Below are 14,665 nucleotides of genomic sequence, written 5' to 3' on the forward strand. Positions count from 1 at the left end.
TCCCTTATATCGGGCGAGGATCGAACCCGCGACCTGGGTAGAGCTGTTTGGGAGCGAGCATGACGAGGCGGAAGAGCGCCGATGGCGCGCCCGGCAAGGTAGGGTTCTTCCTTTCTCACAGGATTCTCGAGCTAGATTGACGAGCGTGCCCTGCTCCAGAATGCCGTGGATCCAATCCAGGTCTTCGCGGAGAGATTGAGGGATCACAAGAGCTTGGAGTCGCGATGGGCCGTGATGCAGGAGAATAGGGTGGAATATTTCCGGGGCAAGGATTTCGTGTCGATGCTCAAGGCCAATCCCGATCTCGTCAAGGATGGCCTCGGCAGCGACGAGGAGGAGGTCGCGAATCTCTTGCTGCGCACCAAGCTCATCTTGCGCTGCGAGCGAGTCGTGAAATCGCTACGGCCGGGCAAGAAGAAGCTCTCCAAGTGGCCGGCTCGTCTCCAACTGTGCCCGGTAAAAGAAACAAAAAAAACTTTTGCCATTCCTCAAATTTACGATTGATCGATCTTCTTCGCAGGACCAAAGTTTCTCACAAAACGATGCGTTTTATGCATGGACTTTTGAGAGGAAGCGGCCGCTGTGGCAAACAGTGCTCTCGTTTTTACTGCCAGTTTTGACGCTGGCTTGCTGCTTGTTTCCACTCTTTCCTCACTGGTGCAAGCTCGTTGTCATGTACCTGTGCCTCACGCTTTTGGTTCTGATCTTCGGCATACTCATCAGTAAGTCTCTCGTAGAACTTTGTCTTCCATCTCTCATGGCTCTTCGCATGGTATTTCCAGTCAGGTGGATGATCTTTGGTCTTTCGTATATCTTACTCGGGAAGAGAGTCTGGTTCTTCCCCAACATTCTCGCTGATGACGCCTCGTTCTCGGAGATCATCAAGTTCTGGCCCGAGCCGCCCAAGGAGGACGAGAAGCCACCCAAGTGGACCTCTCGCCTCGCCTTTACGTGCGTTACCATCGGCGTCGTGTGGTTTTGCGTCAGGCATTCTCCTGATGAGGCAGCGCGAGCCAGGTCCGAAAGTTCTTTGTGTTTGTCACCTTTTCTTGTGCTTGACATCGTTCTTGCAGGTACCAGAAGGGTGTTTCCAATATCATTGACGAAATTCTCGAGTGGTCGCCCAAGCTCGCGCTGTCCGGGAAAGTGGAAGAGGCTGCCCCCGCGAACATCACCGAGGCAACCGAGAGCACCCAGCCAGCGAATGAAAAACCGGATTTTTCGAACGCGACTGAAGGGCAAGACCACGAACAGGAGCAACAGCAGAGATCAGAGCAGGAAATATAAAGAATGTGAGTTCTTACAAATAATTTGGCGACTGGTTACTCGTTTTCAGACTCTTTCTCGCGGCTAAGGCTTTCATATGGCCATGTTTTCCTGTTCTTCCCTTTCTACGTCCGAGGCATCGTCTTCCAGGTGGGCCGCAAGTGTGCTCTTGTTATGAGCCATGAACTTGCTAGCTCCGAAGCCCGGTTGCACGATTTTGGCAATCAGGAGACCGATGGTTATGGACAGAGCAACAACGAGCATGTCAAACACAAATGCCATGCCTGAAGCTACGTCCCTTCCAAACATGGCCGCAATGCCTTCCACTCCAAGGCCTCCAGGAACCAAGAGTAGAATACCGGACAGCACCAATGCGAGAGGCAATTCTCCCGTCAGGTGAGAGTACAAAGTTCCTGTGGAAAACGAGCTATCGTCTGGAACTTGAAACTTAAGACAAGAATTACCAGTGATCCCCACTGAGAACGCGGCGAGTACTGTCGATGCACTTGTTCCTAGCTTGTCTGTGGCATACGCAACGACATAGCCGACGGTCGCAGCTAGTCCCATCCCTGGCCATTGGCTCAACCGAGCATTCAGCAGGATATTGGAAGCGACGATATATCCGACTAGCCTGCACGAGTGGAAGAAAAAAGCTCAAGCCTCTTAACGCTTTTAAGAAAAGTACCATAACGTGTTCCACCACTTCGAGATTGATGGAGGAGTACAATGAGCCTTGTCGTGAGCCTTTGACCACCACAAGAAGCTGTCCCCGATTGCCAATCCAAATCCAAGCTGCAAGGCCGAAAAGAGGCCATGAATTACGCGTGAGGTGCCGGTGACGTGAGACTTGGCAACCATCTCGCTCACACCAAGAGTGAGAGGCATTCCTGGAGAAGTAGAAGCCATTACGAGTCATTGTCACAAGCAAGTGTTTGATATACTTTACCTGGAAGCAATTCCACCAGAGCCGAGAGTGCCAGTGAAGAAACACATAGCTTCAGCTTCTTGAGGTAGATTGAAAATACTCTGGCCAGGAACGAAACCAGCACTGCCACAATGAATTCCATGACACTGGCGAAGAGTGGCCAGCGTGATGCAACAATGTCAAGCACGCCGACCAAGAGTCCGAGAACAAAGCTGAAGAGAGCGTCCCAGAGATTTCCTGCCATGCTTAGTGAGAGTCTCTGCGGGCTTACTTTAAGAAGTGCTTACCATTGAAGAAGAGAAGCGAAGCCATTGAAGCAGACAAAGCGTAACTAAAGAGCCGCCACCAAGTTCCAAATTCCTGGGGCGCGGTAGCGATTGCTTTTAGTCTCCAGTAGGACAGGACGAGTGGAGTATCTCGCTTTCCCACGCTAATGGCGAGCTCGTCAGCCCGAGCGAGCTTTCCAACATCGAGTTCACTCTCAACAGTTATGAGATGAATCTCAGACCTGGGAAAGAAGAACGAGCGTTGTCATGGATTTGTCAAGCTACTCAAGGAGAAATTTACTTACGAGAGATCGTCGTCGATATCGTTGAAGGACAGAAGGATGAGCGTTGGAAACACAGCAATGTTGGTATCTACGTGAAGCCTCTCCGCCGCGCGCTCGATCAAATGCTCAGTCCTCGACGCCGAGCTGCCGTAAGTGTGGAGAGCTATGGCAAGGCGGAAGAGGAACCTCCGCCGCAGCTCATGGCTACCGTTCTTGGAAAAATCACGATTCTGCGAGGTATCCACAGGGACTCGGCGATTGAAATACCTAGGGGAAGCCACGAACGAGCCCTTCCTGCGGAAATTTGGAGATGGCGCTCCTCTTCCTCCTTCCTCGGCCGATGTCGACGCAGCAGCGAATCCACTGGTGGCCTCGATGAGCTTCTCCCGGATCCCTGACAGCCCCAGCATTGGATCGATCTTCGCATTTCCTGGAGATTAGGGCCCAGACGATCGAGCTCCCTGGGGGATCAATGCAATGCTCACTCTCATTCGCTCATCCTAGCCTAGAATCGATCGCTTTCTCTTCTACTGCTCGAGAAAGAAAATATTTGCGCCGGGCGATCGACGAATCGCGCCATGGCAAACGCCACGCCACGTAAATAAGAAGACAGAGGTTAGGGTTTTCGCGCCAGCACACTCTTTAAAAAAAAGTACATGGCCAGTGATGTGATTCGAACCGCGGTGGTGCGATGGAATCTCGATGGGTGGAGCATATCCATATTCTTTTGTCATATTCTCATGCCCGAAATATAAAGTCTGGGGTTCGATTCCCTTTACTGCCACCACCTCTATTTTTTTGGCCTTCCACAATGGGCTCCATCGCTGGCGAGGAAGAGCGCCAAGGAGCTGGCGATTGCGGTGGATGCTGCGGCATTGGTAGGGTTTACGTCAAGGAGGATGATCCGTCCCAGCCGGCGCAATGGCGGGAATGTAGCCTGGGGTTTTCCGAGATTTGCAAGGCGGAGCTGGTGCCGGATGCTCTCTTCCAGGCCAAGATCGATGCCGACGGCGCTGGCGCCGCTGTGGATGATGCCAAATGCGCGTGGCTTCGATCGCAGCTCATTGGATCAGGCTACGAGCTCTCCACTCCGTTTGGCAAGCGGGATCTATTCTACGCCGATTACACCGCCTCCGGCCGATGCTTGTTCCACATCGAAAGCTTCATCACGCAGAATATCATGCCTTTCTACGGTGAGTTCTTCCTTGCTCCTAGCAATTCCTTCGATCTGCTCGAAATATTTTGGTTCTGGTTCTTACTTTTATCTTTCGATTCCCAGGGAACACTCACGCCGAGGATAGCTTCGTGGGAGACACCACTTCCTTCCTGGTGAACGAATCCACTCGCTACCTCAAACATTCGCTTGGAGCTACCGCCGACGATGCGCTCCTCTTTTGTGGCTCCGGATGCACTGCTGCTGTGAAGCGCCTCCAGGAGGTCATGGGCCTCGCAGTGCCTTCCATTCTCCGGGACCGAGTTGTCAAGACACTCAAGGACGAAGAGCGCTGGGTGGTGTTCATTGGCCCGTTTGAGCACCACTCTAATCTCTTGTCCTGGCGCCAGAGTCTTGCGGAGGTGAGTCAGATCAATCGATATCTTGTCTCATGAAGTTTCGGCTCTACTGTAGGTGGTGGAAGTTCCCACGAACAAGCAAGGACTACTCGACGTGGAGTTTCTCGAGAAGGCACTCGCGGATCCAAAGTTTGCCGGGCGTCCCAAGCTCGGCTCCTTCTCAGCATGTAGCAACGTTACTGGAATTCTCGCGGATACACGAGCAATCGCTAGGCAGCTCCACCGCCACGGTGCGCTTGCTTGCTTCGATTTCGCTAGCTGGTAAACATTTTCCCTTTTTTGTTCGTTTGGATAAGACCAAGCCCCTGGCATCGATTCTCACTCCCTCTTGCTCTTTCGATCAGTGGTCCTTACGTCCGCATCGAAATGCGCGCTGGAGAGCTCGATGGCTACGACGCGATTGCTTTGAGCCCCCACAAGTTCGTTGGAGGACCTGGAACACCTGGGCTGCTGCTGATCAACAAGAATCTCTACTTGCTGCGTGACAAAGCACCATCCACGCCTGGGGGTGGCGCAGTCGACTTCGTCAATGGCTACACGGAAGAAGTGAGCTCAAATCTGTGGTCCATAGCTGAAACGAAGAAAACGTGACTGATACCATTTTGGCAGGATACTTTATACCTGAGGGACATTGAGGCACGAGAGGACGCCGGAACGCCACCGATTCTCCAGAAGATCAAGGCTGCTTTAGCGTTTTGGATCAAAGAGGAGATGGGATACGAGCTCATCGAGTCCAGAGAGCAGTACTTCATCACCACCGCGCTGAAGCGACTGTCAGCCAACCCGAACGTGATGCTGCTGGGAAACACGGAGGCGAAGCGTGCTGCTATTCTCTCGTTTCTTGTCTACGCGACGGAACCGGGTGACCAAGTTTTGGAGAAACGAAAGATCCTGCAAGGCCGGTTCATTGTCAAACTCTTGGACGACTTGTTCGGCATCCAGTCGAGAGGTGGCTGTTCCTGTGCCGGGCCTTACGGCCATGCTCTTCTCAATGTCGACCACAACGTCTCCATAAAGCTCCGCGATGCAATCCAGAGAGTAAGTTTCCAATCCATCTAGACCATCTTCTAGCTCATTCTGTTGTTCCTTCGTGTCCAGGGATATGGTGGAGTTCGACTTGGATGGGCTCGCTTGAACTTTGCGTACTTCATGTCGATCGAAGAGTTCGAGTTCGTGCTGTCCGCTATCGAGTTTGTTGCCGAGTACGGCCAGCGTTTCATTCCGCTCTACGAGTTCAACTGGAGATCCGGAGCCTGGACGTTCATGCCCGAGTTTAAATCCAAGTACGCGGCACTAGCCGAGGAGGAGAAGCTTGAGGACGAGTTGCCGGAAGTGAAGCACAAGACGTATCTGGAAACGGCGATATCAATTGCGAAACTCCTGCCGGAACATCCTCAAGAGCGAGACGTCCCCAAATACATCGATCCAGTGCTAGTCGATTTTAGAGTTTGATGAGAAGTAGCATTCGACAGTGGCTGGAAATGATACTGATAAAGCAAAAATAATAAACGTTTGTGTCAATGTCTTATTGACTATGCAATGGACCTTGGAATCAATCTAATGGGAAACATCCGTACCTGAGAAGCAAAAAGATTCTTTCCGGAATTTACAATGGCCCGCCTCGTTGGTGCTCCTAAGCAGGAATGGCAGCGACATTTTCTGTGGATGCTGGTGCTTGTTCCACTTGCGTGTTATTAACATATTGATCGAGGCCATTGATACGGGTGATCCTTATCCGCGTGAGCATCTGGAACGCAGAATCACATAAAATCGTTAACATAGGACACGCCAAAGATCGCTAATAGTAAAACAAAGATTATACTTGGCGATGGCCCTTGGTCCTACGATAGTTCTTCCTTCGTTTCTTCTTGAACACGATGACTTTGGCATCTAGAGCCTGAGAAAAGTCACTAGTGAGCAAAAAATAGATTACTTTGAGGAGCAACTTACATGCTCCTCCACAATCGCAGAAATGGTAGCTTCAGGCACAAATGGCCTTCCAACAACAGTTTCTGTTTTCGTCCCCAGTAGCATCACCTTGTGGAGCGATAACTACCCAAGAACACGAAAAGAAATCAAAAGCTTCGTTAAAAAACAAAAAACTACCAAAGAAAAGTTTCACCTTGTCATTCACATTTGCGCATTTCAGCCTCTCGATGTAAAGAACGTCGCCTGGAGTCACTTTAAACTGCTTCGCTCCAATCTACGTAGACAGGAAAAAAAAACAAAAAGGCTTAAGATTTTGCGTAGAACACATTGAGCAATCAAAGTACCTGGAAGACTGCAAATGCGTCCTGCCGTGGGATAGCCAGAGGCTTGTCCACTACCAGGCGTCCAACGACGGTATAGCCCAAAGCCTTCATAATCTCATCGGAGTTCCTCTTTCGATCGACACCGCCAAAGGACATCACACGGACATCCCTCGGCTCCACCCCGGGCTTGAGATCCAGCTCCATTCCCAGGCTCTGGCTCTCGCGCCATAGAGAATGCAGCTTCCTCAGACCTAATCCAAACCTCTGCGGCGCCTCTGGACGATCGAACAAGGCGCCAGAGGAGCGGATCATCGCGATCGAGAGCCGCCTCCATGTCCCCATTCTGGCGCTTAAACCCTACTTCTCCAAGCAAATATTTGGCTACCCTAAAATTCCCCAAGAGCCCTAGAAAACGAGGGTGTGGTGATTTTGGTCTCTCTCGGCAAGAGATCGCGGCGGCGCCATCATGTAAGCCTCTCTCTCCCGGCTCACATTCCGTGTGATCTCGCCATGGCTGCTAGGTCGGACGATGCGGAGGAGCTCCAGGATCCCAAGCTTGAACTGGAGGAGATGTGCCGGCCGCGATGCGTTAAGCAATTTCTTGCCTACCAGGTAGAGCCCAAGCTTCGATTTCTTGCTCTGGAAACGCTCGGCGATGGATGAAACAGGCGTGTTGCAAGCGAATCGAGGACGATGACACTGGATCGAAGCATTGCACGGGGCAGTACCTGGATTTCTGGAACTGCATCGACAAATGCGTGAGTTTTGCTCGATCAAGATCCCTTCTTTTCGCTGTTCTTGAGCTTCTTGCTTTTTGCCCTCTCTTGGCAGGTATCGAGGCGGCTTTTTGATCGATTAAAATGAGTAGACAGAAGAAGAAGAACAAGGTCGTGATCGTGTGCCATGCTCCCAGATTTATCGAATAAAAGGTCACGAATAAGCTACATTCTATACTTTTTTTTTCCTGTGCTATCTTTAATGAGGACGAAGAGTTCCGTTGCTAGCTTAGAGGGGAAAAAGTCTTCGCTTGCGCCAGGAGCTAGGGTTCTATAGGTTCTCGGTGGCTCGATCGATCGATCGGCCAGCGCATCGCGAAATTTCGCATCGCAATGCTAAATGCGAGCTCCAGGAGGCAGTGATTGGCAGTGGCGCCGAGAGATTATGGGATGTTTGGCGGTGGCGTTCTTGTTGTGCTCGATCCTGGCGCTTGCGGCGGCGGATCCAGCTCCTGGCAGGAGGATTCACACGCTCTTCTCGGTGGAATGCAACAACTACTTCGATTGGCAGACCGTCGGGCTCATGCACAGCTTCCGGATCAGCGGCCATGTCGGGCCGATCACGCGGCTTCTCAGCTGCACGGACGAGCAGCTCGGGAGCTATGGCGGCATGGATTTGGCTCCTACGCACGTTGTTCCTTCGATGAGCAAGCATCCCGTCACTGGAGACTGGTAAGGAATTTCTCGTATCTATCTACATTTGTTCTAAGATGTGTTCTTCGTTCCAGGTATCCTGCGATTAACAAGCCGGCTGGAGTTGTCCATTGGCTCAACCACAGTGAGGACGCCAAGAAAGTAGACTGGGTGGTGATCTTGGACGCTGACATGATCATTAGAAAGCCTTTGCTTCCATGGGATCTAGGCGCAGAGAAAGGAAAGCCAGTCTCTGCGTCTTACGGGTAAGTTTTCACGACGTTCTTCAATCCGAGACAAGAGAAGTTCTTGATATTTTGATGTTTGTTCGTAGATATCTCATTGGATGCGATAACATCCTTGCACAATTACACACCGCTCACCCAGAGTTTTGTGACAAGGTTGGTGGTTTGATAGCTATGCATATTGACGACCTTAGAGCTATGGCACCTCTCTGGCTTTCCAAAACGGAGGAGGTGAGACAAGATAAAGAACATTGGGCCACCAACATAACGGGGGACATTTACAGCTCGGGATGGATCAGTGAGATGTATGGTTACTCGTTTGGAGCTGCCGAGGTTTGTAATTAAGTTTCTGGGACAGACTTTACAATCTTTTCATTTTTGTCACACAGGTAGGATTGCGTCACAAGATTAACGATGATGTGATGCTGTATCCCGGCTACACTCCCAGAGCTGGTGTGGAACCTTCTCTGCTTCACTACGGACTCGGTTTTAAAGTAGGAAACTGGTCCTTTGGCAAAGCAAGTCACAGGGATGATAATATTGTCTACGATTGTAATCGTCTTTTCCCTGCTCCCCCACATCCGGACGTGGTACGAACAATGTTATTCTGTTTTCTGTGCTGTTCTCGATTAAGTTTCTTGTTTCCTGTTGTGCAGGTGAGAGGAATGAACGCAAACGAAGATGAAGCTCGAGGTTTTCTCTTAAGCGTTGAATGCATCAACACAATTAACGCGGGTCTTGTTCTTCATCACGAAAAGCGGGCCTGCCCGAAGCCCAAGTCAGATTATGTGAGCTTCTTGAACTACCTCTTGAAACCTTCAGCACACAGTAAGAAGGCTTCGGAAACAGTGAATGCCGAGCAGCAAGAACCTCGGCCATATCCGAAAATCCATACCTTGTTCTCTGCTGAATGCTCGGCCTATTTTGACTGGCAAACGGTTGGTCTCGTCCATAGCTTCAAGCTCAGTGGTCAACCTGGATATATCACACGGTTACTTAGCTGCAGTGAGAAGGACTTGAAAAGTTACAAAGGAATGGATCTCGCTCCGACGCATCTGGTACCATCGATGAGTGTGCACCCTCTCACCGGAGACTGGTACGTCTTTCCCGATGTCTTGTTATCCCTTTCTTTGGTGTCTCAATACGTCTTTGCAGGTATCCAGCCATCAACAAGCCCGCTGCAGTGTTACATTGGCTACATCACGTTGTAACCGATGTGGATTTTCTCGTTATTTTAGACGCGGACATGATCATGCGAGGACCAATAACGCCATGGGAGTTCAATGCAGAGCGAGGACACCCAGTTTCAGCTCCATACAAGTAAGAAAATCATCTGCTACCTCAAGTCGTGTTTGTTCTGATTGTGTGCTTGCTGCAGCTATCTGATCGGCTGTGACAATGAGCTTGCCCAGCTTCACACTCGACACCCGGAAGCCTGTGACAAAGTTGGAGGAGTTATTATCATGCACATCGAGGACGTCCGAGCTTTAGCACCACTTTGGCTTTTCAAGACTGAGGAAGTTCGAGCTGACAAAGCACACTGGGCGACCAACATCACAGGAGATCAATACGCACACGGCTGGATCAGTGAAATGTACGGATACTCCTTCGGTGCTGCAGAGGTAACAAAGAAAGTACCATACTATACTTTGATCTTCAACTTTTTTTCTTCTTCGCTCTCACAGATTGAGCTAAGGCACAGGATTCGTGACGACATCATGCTGTATCCCGGCTATGTACCTCAAGAAGGAAGTGAGCCGAGGGTGTTGCATTACGGTCTCGAGTTCTCAGTAGGTGACTGGAAGTTCGACAAGGCAGACTGGCGAAACGAGAACATGACGAGCAAATGCTGGAGGAAATTCCCAGAGCCCCCAGATCCGTCCACTCTCACGACTTCGGACAGAGGCGAGCGCCGCCGGGACGAAATAAGCATCGAATGCATCAGCACAATCAACCAGGCACTCGACATCCATCACAGGAAGCACGGTTGTGTTGCTGCTGCTACGACTACCACTACTACCACTGCTGCGAACTCCAGCATAGCATTCGGAAGCCGCGGAGAAGCAAAGCAAGGCTCTGAGGAAGCAGTGGTGGTGGAAAAGTCGGTTGACAGGGAGGCACTCAACAGTTTCATGGCATCCAATCGACGACGCAGTGTTTTGGAGAGATTCAAGCGGCTGCCAGTGATAAGTCTCAGCCCGAGGTACTGGATGATCGCGCTGTGGACGCTCCTGGTAAGCTGCTTCTTGCTGGTTATCTCAGCGATTTATTCCAGGCAGCGCAATCACCATGAAAATGGTGGGACGAAGAAGATCTCAAGGAGGAGAAACAAGCTCCTGGCGGAGGAAGAATCAAATGGTTCTTCACAGTCGCTAGATCAGCCATAGCTTAACAATTTTTGTTCTTGTTGATGAAATAAACCGTGATCGCGTGAAATGCGGCGAGCCCTTCGATCTTTTTCTAAGGTTTAAGTTAGGGTATAGTCATTTTATTTTGCTCCTCTCGATGGGAGGAGCTGTGGCGGAGCGCCGCTTGAGGCCGCTATGGGACGCCATCGAATCGCGGCAGTACAAGTCGGCGCTCAAGCTCGCATCGGCGCTGCAGAGCAAGCATCCCGACGCACCATACGTTGTGGTGAGTGATTTGTGGCATTGTGATGTGCATTGTGTGGAAGAATGCGTCAAATTGTGGCATTGTGTCTTGGCACAGGTTCTCAAGGCTTTGGTTCTGGAAAGATTGGGCAAGCCCGATGAAGCTCTTGCCTTGTGTCGACAAGCCAAAGACATGCAGCCAATCGATGACATGACTCTCAAGGCATTGCAGCTTGTGTACCATCGACTGGGTCTATGTAAGTTTCTTCCTTTCGAGGTTGAATTAATATCCTGCCTGTTTTGCAAGTGGAAGAATCTACGCTTGCTTACGAGAATGCTTGCTCCAAAGATCCCGGAAACATGGAGCTCTTGATCAGCTTTTTCAACTGTCATGTTCGCCAATGCAATTACGTGAAGCAGCAACAGGTATGTAAGGTTTTGTGTTTTTCGTGACGTCTATCGGACGAGTTTTTCTGACAGGTAGCTATGAAAATATACAAACACACCGGAGAGGAGAAGTATCTGTTCTGGGCGGTTTGCAGCATTTACCTGCAGGTATTGGCTTCGTATTTTTCTTGCCAGTTTGATTTTTCCTCAGGCACTTCAATGTAGGTTAGGCCCGGAAATGCAGCGGAAAAGCAATTACTGGCGCTGGCCGAGGCATTACTGAAGAAAAGAATAGACGCAAACGGACTTCATGACTTGGAGGGTACTTCGTTCTTTTGTTTTGTTTCCTGTTACTAATGGCTGGTGTTGTTCACCTGACAGGTCTTCGTCTTTACATATCTCTATATCTAGCCCAAAACAGAATTGAAGACGCTCTGGGTCTTGTGAAAGGCGAAATGGGTGCGTTATTTAACATTCCAATAGAACGCTTAAAACTCCAGGTGATAATGAACAAGGCAGGCATGTAGTGGTTTGACATCTTTTTCTATCAGGGTGAGCTCCTGATGCAAATGCATAAATACTCCGATGCGGTTGAGACTTACAGGGAGATCTTAAGCATAAGGTTGGTAGTCTCGATCATTTGTAATTTACTCGTGTTTCTTGGCAGCTCAGATGACTGGACCGCTATCATACAATTTATCAATGCGTCCTTGGAGCTAACTGGAGATTGCTCTACCGTGGACAAAGTTGCTTTGCAACTGTCGTCTTTGAGTCTTTCAGCTAATGAGGTTCGATATTCCAACCAAGGATACTTCACAAACTCCATCTGTTTCTGGCAGACGCTTGAGCGGCTTGGGAAAGTAGCTGATTTTATTAGCAGTCTTCAACGTTTGGAAACAACCGAATTAAGGAGAGGTCCATTTCTTGCAATGGTGGAAATCGAGTTCAGAAGGCTACTGCATGGTTCCGAAGGTTCAAATGCTACAATGGCGTTGGCTGCAAGCATTTTAAATTATTTTCAACGGTGAGTGTTTTTGAAGTTATGAAGGAGGTCTCTTCTTACTCCTCTCGCAGTTTCGGACACCTGGCAGGTTTCTTCTCCGATGTGAAACCTTATCTGTTAGTCTTGGATCCCCGCTCTCAGGAATGGCTTGTCAATCAGTTGGCTGAAGATCTTGCAGCTTTAGCAGACACGGCCGGACCTGTTCAACTCCTTAGGAAAGAGATTTCAGCATGTCAAGTTCAAGAATATACAGGACACTTAGGAGGTGAGCTAGAATTTATGTTATATACTTTTAAAGTTTTACTACAGGTGATCCTTTGGAAGTTGTGAGGAGACTGGTGAGATTGTACAAGGACAACTTGAAGTATTCCGTGAATTTGGACCCTGAAGAGAACATACTTGGCGAGGAGTTTCTCGTTATGGCTGCTAGTCTGTTGGTCAAGGTAATGCATTTTGTCCTTCTAAAACTCAAGATCAAATGTTTGCATTGGCTTAGCTGTTTCTTCAAACGAGGCAATCTACCTATTTCCTTGAAGCGGCCGCTGTACTTGAATTTGGTCTGCACTTAAGGAGGTATCTAACATTATGAAGGTGCATTATGTTGAAACTTTATATTCTTTTCGCACAGGTTCAGCTCTCATTTCAAGGTTATGCTTGTTAGTCTGTATTCGAGCATCTTTGCGACTTCTCTTGCAGTTGAATGGTGAGTTGGTTTTTTTCAAGATCATTGTTTTCAGAAGTGTTTCGCTATCCAGGTTCCGGACTTTGGATGTGAAGAACATTCTTTTGGAGTCTGCTTCGCATCATATATTACCGCTATTACTTGCAGCGCCGCATTCGTCTGCGTTGCTGAATGATACTGTCAAGTTTCATGACGATTCCCAGCATGAAGTGGCAGAAATGACCATCATGACATATAGACATGGCAATTACTCAAAGGTTTGTGTTTCTTCGCTGTTCACAGCACTAAGCTGTCAACTTGCAGATCGTGGAATTTCTGGAGCTGAAGGAGCGACTTGAAAACTCTCATCACTATTTACTTGTACGAGTTGAGCTGTCAATTTTTTCTCTGAAGGACAAAGTTGAAGAACTTGATGCGCTAGAAGTATGTATTTTGCTGCATTCTATTTTCTCATAGGACTACTTTACAGGCTACTCTCGCGAAATTGGAGAATGGTAATGATCTACTGAAATGGTCTTCGGAAAATCGTCTTGCAACACTGTCGTTCAATGAGGATTGTGAAAGTCGTCCCTGGTGGTCACCGGTTCCAGATCAAAATTTTTTGGCAAGAAGTTCTCCCTGTTCGACGCAAGAAATTGCCACCATCTTTCCGAGCTCAAAGGCGAAGGTAACCGAATGAGTATAAGTATTTTATTCTCTCATATGGATCTTCTAGCAGGCACAAGTGACAGCAACTGATCATGAAAGATGGCGAGCATCCGTAAAACGAAGAAGCTTAGTACCACGGCTTTTGTATCTATCCCTGAACGCGTTGTCGTTTGAGAAAGATCGCGATGAGAGACGCGAAGAGTTGCGACAACACCTCGAGTACTATCTGAAGAGTTTGGACAGAAATTGGAGCACGATAGATGACTTCATCTCGGAATGCAAGGTAGTGAGCGACCATCCAGTTTATAAGTTGAAGATACCAAGCCACCTCATCCTCCTTCTTCCGCAGGACGAGAAGCTAAACCTTGACGTGGATGCTCAACTCTCCATCTTGCTCTTCGTGCTAGGCTGGGAATTGGCCTCATGGTCGTCGTCATCAGAAGATAGAATCGTTCACTTGATGGCTCTCGTCGGCAAAACCTTGACAACAGGTGTTACCAATCTACTGCAGTCGTGTGACGACACACTGGGTTTCGGAACAGGCATGCCGGCATTGGTGAAGGTGATCACGGAACCGGTTTCCTGGCTTGTACTGTCGGCCCAGGCATGGACGAAGAAACTCCAGCCATCCTCCAAGAAGAAGAGAAGAGGACCAAGCGAGCCAAGCGAAGATACAAGGAACGCATCCAGGATCGTAGATGGTCTCCGGGGGCTCGTCGCCAGCACCACTTCAGCGATTGAAAGGGTGGTCTTGTGGCTGACAAAACGATCTGGAAGCCGAGAAGAGGACGAGGTGGAGGCGCTGCTATTGCTGCTTAGAAGTGGGAGCGGCAGTGGAGTGGTGGAGCTGCTCGAGGGACCGTCTCCATTTGCGGCGTGGAAGGCCGAGGATTTGGCTACGAGGATTGTGGCGAGCCAGCGTGAAGAAGTATCAAGGCTGGGAGAAGTTTGCAAATCTAGGCTCAAAATTTTGGTGAAGCCCAAGTTTTAAGTGACCATTAGGAAAACTGCCTAAAATTTATTTAAAATGATTCAAGTGTAAGATAGCTTTCTAGACTATCCAAACTAATTTCTCGCGGAGTATATAGAGTAACGCCGTTGCCGGGGATCGAACCCGGGTCGTCCGCGTGACAGG

The 14,665-nt window shown here is 49.3% G+C and overlaps 6 protein-coding genes across 11 annotated transcripts; 4 read left to right on the forward strand and 2 right to left on the reverse strand.

Annotated features, from left to right (window-relative positions):
* Positions 1-25: 25 nt before the first annotated feature.
* LOC9633460 lies at positions 26-1,341 on the forward strand. The gene is made up of 5 exons (XM_002970626.2): positions 26-98; positions 160-456; positions 521-722; positions 783-1,017; positions 1,074-1,341. Exons 1-5 carry the CDS (start codon positions 60-62, stop codon positions 1,285-1,287), a joined length of 987 nt encoding a protein of 328 aa, XP_002970672.2. The 5' UTR covers positions 26-59; the 3' UTR covers positions 1,288-1,341.
* A 4-nt stretch (positions 1,342-1,345) lies between these two features.
* On the reverse strand, positions 1,346-3,258 carry LOC112346551 (uncharacterized UPF0442 protein C7D4.12c-like). 2 transcript variants are annotated; one of them, XM_024675788.1, is made up of 6 exons: positions 2,763-3,258; positions 2,479-2,699; positions 2,213-2,428; positions 1,952-2,153; positions 1,731-1,897; positions 1,346-1,679 (listed from the first exon to the last, which is right to left on the reverse strand). In XM_024675788.1, the coding sequence occupies exons 1-6, from the start codon at positions 3,149-3,151 to the stop codon at positions 1,360-1,362; spliced, it is 1,515 nt and encodes a 504-aa protein (XP_024531556.1). In that variant the 5' UTR covers positions 3,152-3,258; the 3' UTR covers positions 1,346-1,359. The 2 variants fall into 2 exon arrangements, with proteins under 2 accessions (XP_024531556.1, XP_024531554.1); XM_024675786.1 differs by having other exon boundaries at positions 1,346-1,897.
* Positions 3,259-3,524: 266 nt separating this feature from the next.
* Positions 3,525-5,838, forward strand: LOC9632945. Its single transcript, XM_002970627.2, has 6 exons — positions 3,525-3,934; positions 4,021-4,316; positions 4,369-4,574; positions 4,658-4,859; positions 4,923-5,351; positions 5,412-5,838. The coding sequence occupies exons 1-6, from the start codon at positions 3,553-3,555 to the stop codon at positions 5,763-5,765; spliced, it is 1,869 nt and encodes a 622-aa protein (XP_002970673.1). The 5' UTR covers positions 3,525-3,552; the 3' UTR covers positions 5,766-5,838.
* LOC9632946 (50S ribosomal protein L21, mitochondrial) lies at positions 5,746-7,033 on the reverse strand. 2 transcript variants are annotated; one of them, XR_002992487.1, is made up of 6 exons: positions 6,587-7,033; positions 6,436-6,516; positions 6,264-6,365; positions 6,136-6,210; positions 5,891-6,060; positions 5,746-5,800 (listed from the first exon to the last, which is right to left on the reverse strand). XR_002992487.1 is itself a non-coding variant. In XM_002970781.2 (5 exons), exons 1-5 carry the CDS (start codon positions 6,905-6,907, stop codon positions 5,947-5,949), a joined length of 693 nt encoding a protein of 230 aa, XP_002970827.1. In that variant the 5' UTR covers positions 6,908-7,033; the 3' UTR covers positions 5,816-5,946. The 2 variants fall into 2 exon arrangements, 1 of the variants encoding a protein (XP_002970827.1); XM_002970781.2 differs by lacking the exon at positions 5,746-5,800 and having other exon boundaries at positions 5,816-6,060.
* Positions 7,034-7,424: 391 nt separating this feature from the next.
* Positions 7,425-10,677, forward strand: LOC9632947 (peptidyl serine alpha-galactosyltransferase). 2 transcript variants are annotated; one of them, XM_024675791.1, is made up of 9 exons: positions 7,425-8,013; positions 8,070-8,240; positions 8,309-8,552; positions 8,609-8,809; positions 8,876-9,315; positions 9,375-9,539; positions 9,598-9,841; positions 9,905-10,422; positions 10,495-10,677. In XM_024675791.1, exons 1-9 carry the CDS (start codon positions 7,682-7,684, stop codon positions 10,604-10,606), a joined length of 2,427 nt encoding a protein of 808 aa, XP_024531559.1. In that variant the 5' UTR covers positions 7,425-7,681; the 3' UTR covers positions 10,607-10,677. The 2 variants fall into 2 exon arrangements, with proteins under 2 accessions (XP_024531559.1, XP_002970675.2); XM_002970629.2 differs by having other exon boundaries at positions 9,905-10,677.
* A 26-nt stretch (positions 10,678-10,703) lies between these two features.
* Positions 10,704-14,572, forward strand: LOC9632948 (N-terminal acetyltransferase B complex auxiliary subunit NAA25). 3 transcript variants are annotated; one of them, XM_024675790.1, is made up of 18 exons: positions 10,704-10,853; positions 10,929-11,067; positions 11,118-11,236; positions 11,291-11,365; positions 11,423-11,519; positions 11,579-11,697; positions 11,749-11,819; positions 11,865-11,985; positions 12,037-12,221; positions 12,272-12,465; positions 12,510-12,643; positions 12,697-12,773; positions 12,829-12,903; positions 12,956-13,139; positions 13,186-13,305; positions 13,352-13,549; positions 13,598-13,813; positions 13,880-14,572. In XM_024675790.1, exons 1-18 carry the CDS (start codon positions 10,725-10,727, stop codon positions 14,519-14,521), a joined length of 2,895 nt encoding a protein of 964 aa, XP_024531558.1. In that variant the 5' UTR covers positions 10,704-10,724; the 3' UTR covers positions 14,522-14,572. The 3 variants fall into 3 exon arrangements, with proteins under 3 accessions (XP_024531558.1, XP_002970676.2, XP_024531557.1); XM_002970630.2 differs by having other exon boundaries at positions 13,598-14,572; XM_024675789.1 differs by having other exon boundaries at positions 13,601-14,572.
* The last annotated feature ends 93 nt before the right edge of the window (positions 14,573-14,665 follow it).

The sequence above is a fragment of the Selaginella moellendorffii genome, unplaced genomic scaffold, assembly GCF_000143415.4.
Source record: "Selaginella moellendorffii unplaced genomic scaffold, v1.0 SELMOscaffold_15, whole genome shotgun sequence".
In the NCBI taxonomy this organism is placed as follows: Eukaryota; Viridiplantae; Streptophyta; class Lycopodiopsida; order Selaginellales; family Selaginellaceae; genus Selaginella; species Selaginella moellendorffii.